Here is a 1,841-nt window from a genome sequence, read left to right as displayed (position 1 = left end):
GAGTCACTTGCATCAGGTTTTCTGTGCGGATTCTGGCATTGGCAGACACCTGTATATGCCACTCCTGGTCTACAATCACATGGATTAAAGCAAGCTATGTGCTTGTAGACCGGGTGCAGCAAACATATGTATACACTTTAAAGCATCTACTGATACCACTGCTGAAGACAGGATGCTGGGCCTGATAGACCATTGGTCAGACCCTATATGGTACTACTTACATTCTTATGTTCTATAAATATCCATTTAAGGAAGATAAGTGCAAAATTTCTCCAGTTATAAATCAGGAAATTGATGCACAGGCAGGTAAATGGCTTGTACAAGAGCTGCATTCAGAAATGAGAGGTCTTCGTCTGTTCTTGAGAGTTGGGACTTTCATGGCTGTTGCAATGGGGACTAATTTAGGATGCTTAATTAGTCACATAGCTCATAAGTGCTATTTAACAACTCTCGTATCTTTTTTTTCCTAGATTTTTAAAATATCTATTTCTATTGTAAAACATTAACATAAACTTTCTTTTTTTCTGAGCATAGTTCCTCCTAGTTTCCGAAAGCTACATGGAGAGTGGGAACCTGGTAACATTGTGGATATTGGCAGAGGTGGAGAAACCAAAGATGTTGTACTCAACAATCCCCTTTCTCTTTACTGTGAAACCAATGCTGTTCCACCTCCTGTTCTCACATGGTACAAAGATGGCTACACTTTGACCTCCAGTGATAAAGTATTAATATTACCAGGTAAGTAGTTTCACAAATCACCTCATGATTTATGGTGTTTAGAACATGTACATAATAGTATTTTTCATCTTCAAAACCATTAATGTATTATTGATTAATTTTGTCTGTACATCCTTAATTATCGTTTTTGCTTCATTAGAAATCTTCATTTTGAATGTTTAGACCTGTGTGTGTTTTTATGTTCTCTTTCTTTAAAAAACAGAAACCTATAACTCAGGCCTTTCTAACTTCTGAGTAGCTGGGCGCCATAGGCACCCCTATACAGTGCCCTTCCCTCGCTGCAGTGCACCAACACCTCCATGCCACATGGGGTGCCCAAGTCCCCAGAAGCCACAGGTTCCCTTGTCCTGTGGGTCACCCTGCCCCAATGGCAGAGGCAGAAACTGGATGCTGGAGGAGGGAGGGAGAGCCTGGAAACCTAGGTGGCAGCAGCAGGAGAGTGACATGGGGAGCAGCACCTAGATTTGGGAGCTTTAGGCCACAAGTTAATTCCTCAGGGACTGCATGCCCCCCCATGGGTTGCCAGTTGGACAGCACTGCTGTAACTGATTGTGAATATGGATAGTCGGTTATTATGAGGTACTTACAGCTGTAGCTAAAAAATGCAATAGTGATACTAATCAACATCTTAAACCTGTTTTCATTACATTTCTTTGGTTTTGTCAAAATGAAATACAATCACATTCAGAGTAGTAGCACTTCTTCACCTGTAGAGTGCTATGGACATGCTAAATGGAAATCTAGTGGAACACTGCAAACATGCTTTTGATCACATGCATTGATCCGTACTGTAACATTAGAGCCATAGCCTTGAGAAACAACTGTGCAGAAGTGCATCACCCCAGGAAGATCTCCAGGATGGATTTTGTCTGATAGACAAACTCAGATCTCCCCAATATAGTCTCTTTCAAGACTCTCTGTGAGCTTCAGTGCAAACTTCCTTATCAAACTATCATGGCCCCATGCACAACCCTTTTATGTGGAAATTTTGCTCCATGTGTCAGTAAGAGAGAGCACTTTCTGCAGTTAGGGAATCCCAGGGGTGACACATAGGGGATGCACGTGGGTGCATGTGCACCCCCTGCACATGGCAGTGCACCCCC

General features: G+C 42.3%; 1 protein-coding gene across 2 annotated transcripts in view; it reads left to right on the top strand.

Annotated features, from left to right (window-relative positions):
• Window positions 1-1,841, top strand: part of HMCN1 (hemicentin 1) — a 451,483-nt gene that overhangs the window by 320,397 nt on the left and 129,245 nt on the right. For both annotated transcript variants that reach the window (XM_019501224.1, XM_019501215.1), the window contains exon 54: window positions 535-738. In XM_019501224.1, coding sequence (XP_019356769.1) covers window positions 535-738 — 204 coding nt within the window. The remainder of the gene's footprint in view (window positions 1-534; window positions 739-1,841) is intronic.

This window comes from Gavialis gangeticus, unplaced genomic scaffold, assembly GCF_001723915.1.
Source record: "Gavialis gangeticus isolate Ggan-Ray unplaced genomic scaffold, GavGan_comp1, whole genome shotgun sequence".
Taxonomy (NCBI): domain Eukaryota; kingdom Metazoa; phylum Chordata; order Crocodylia; family Gavialidae; genus Gavialis; species Gavialis gangeticus.
This window is presented reverse-complemented; position numbering and strand designations above follow the sequence as displayed.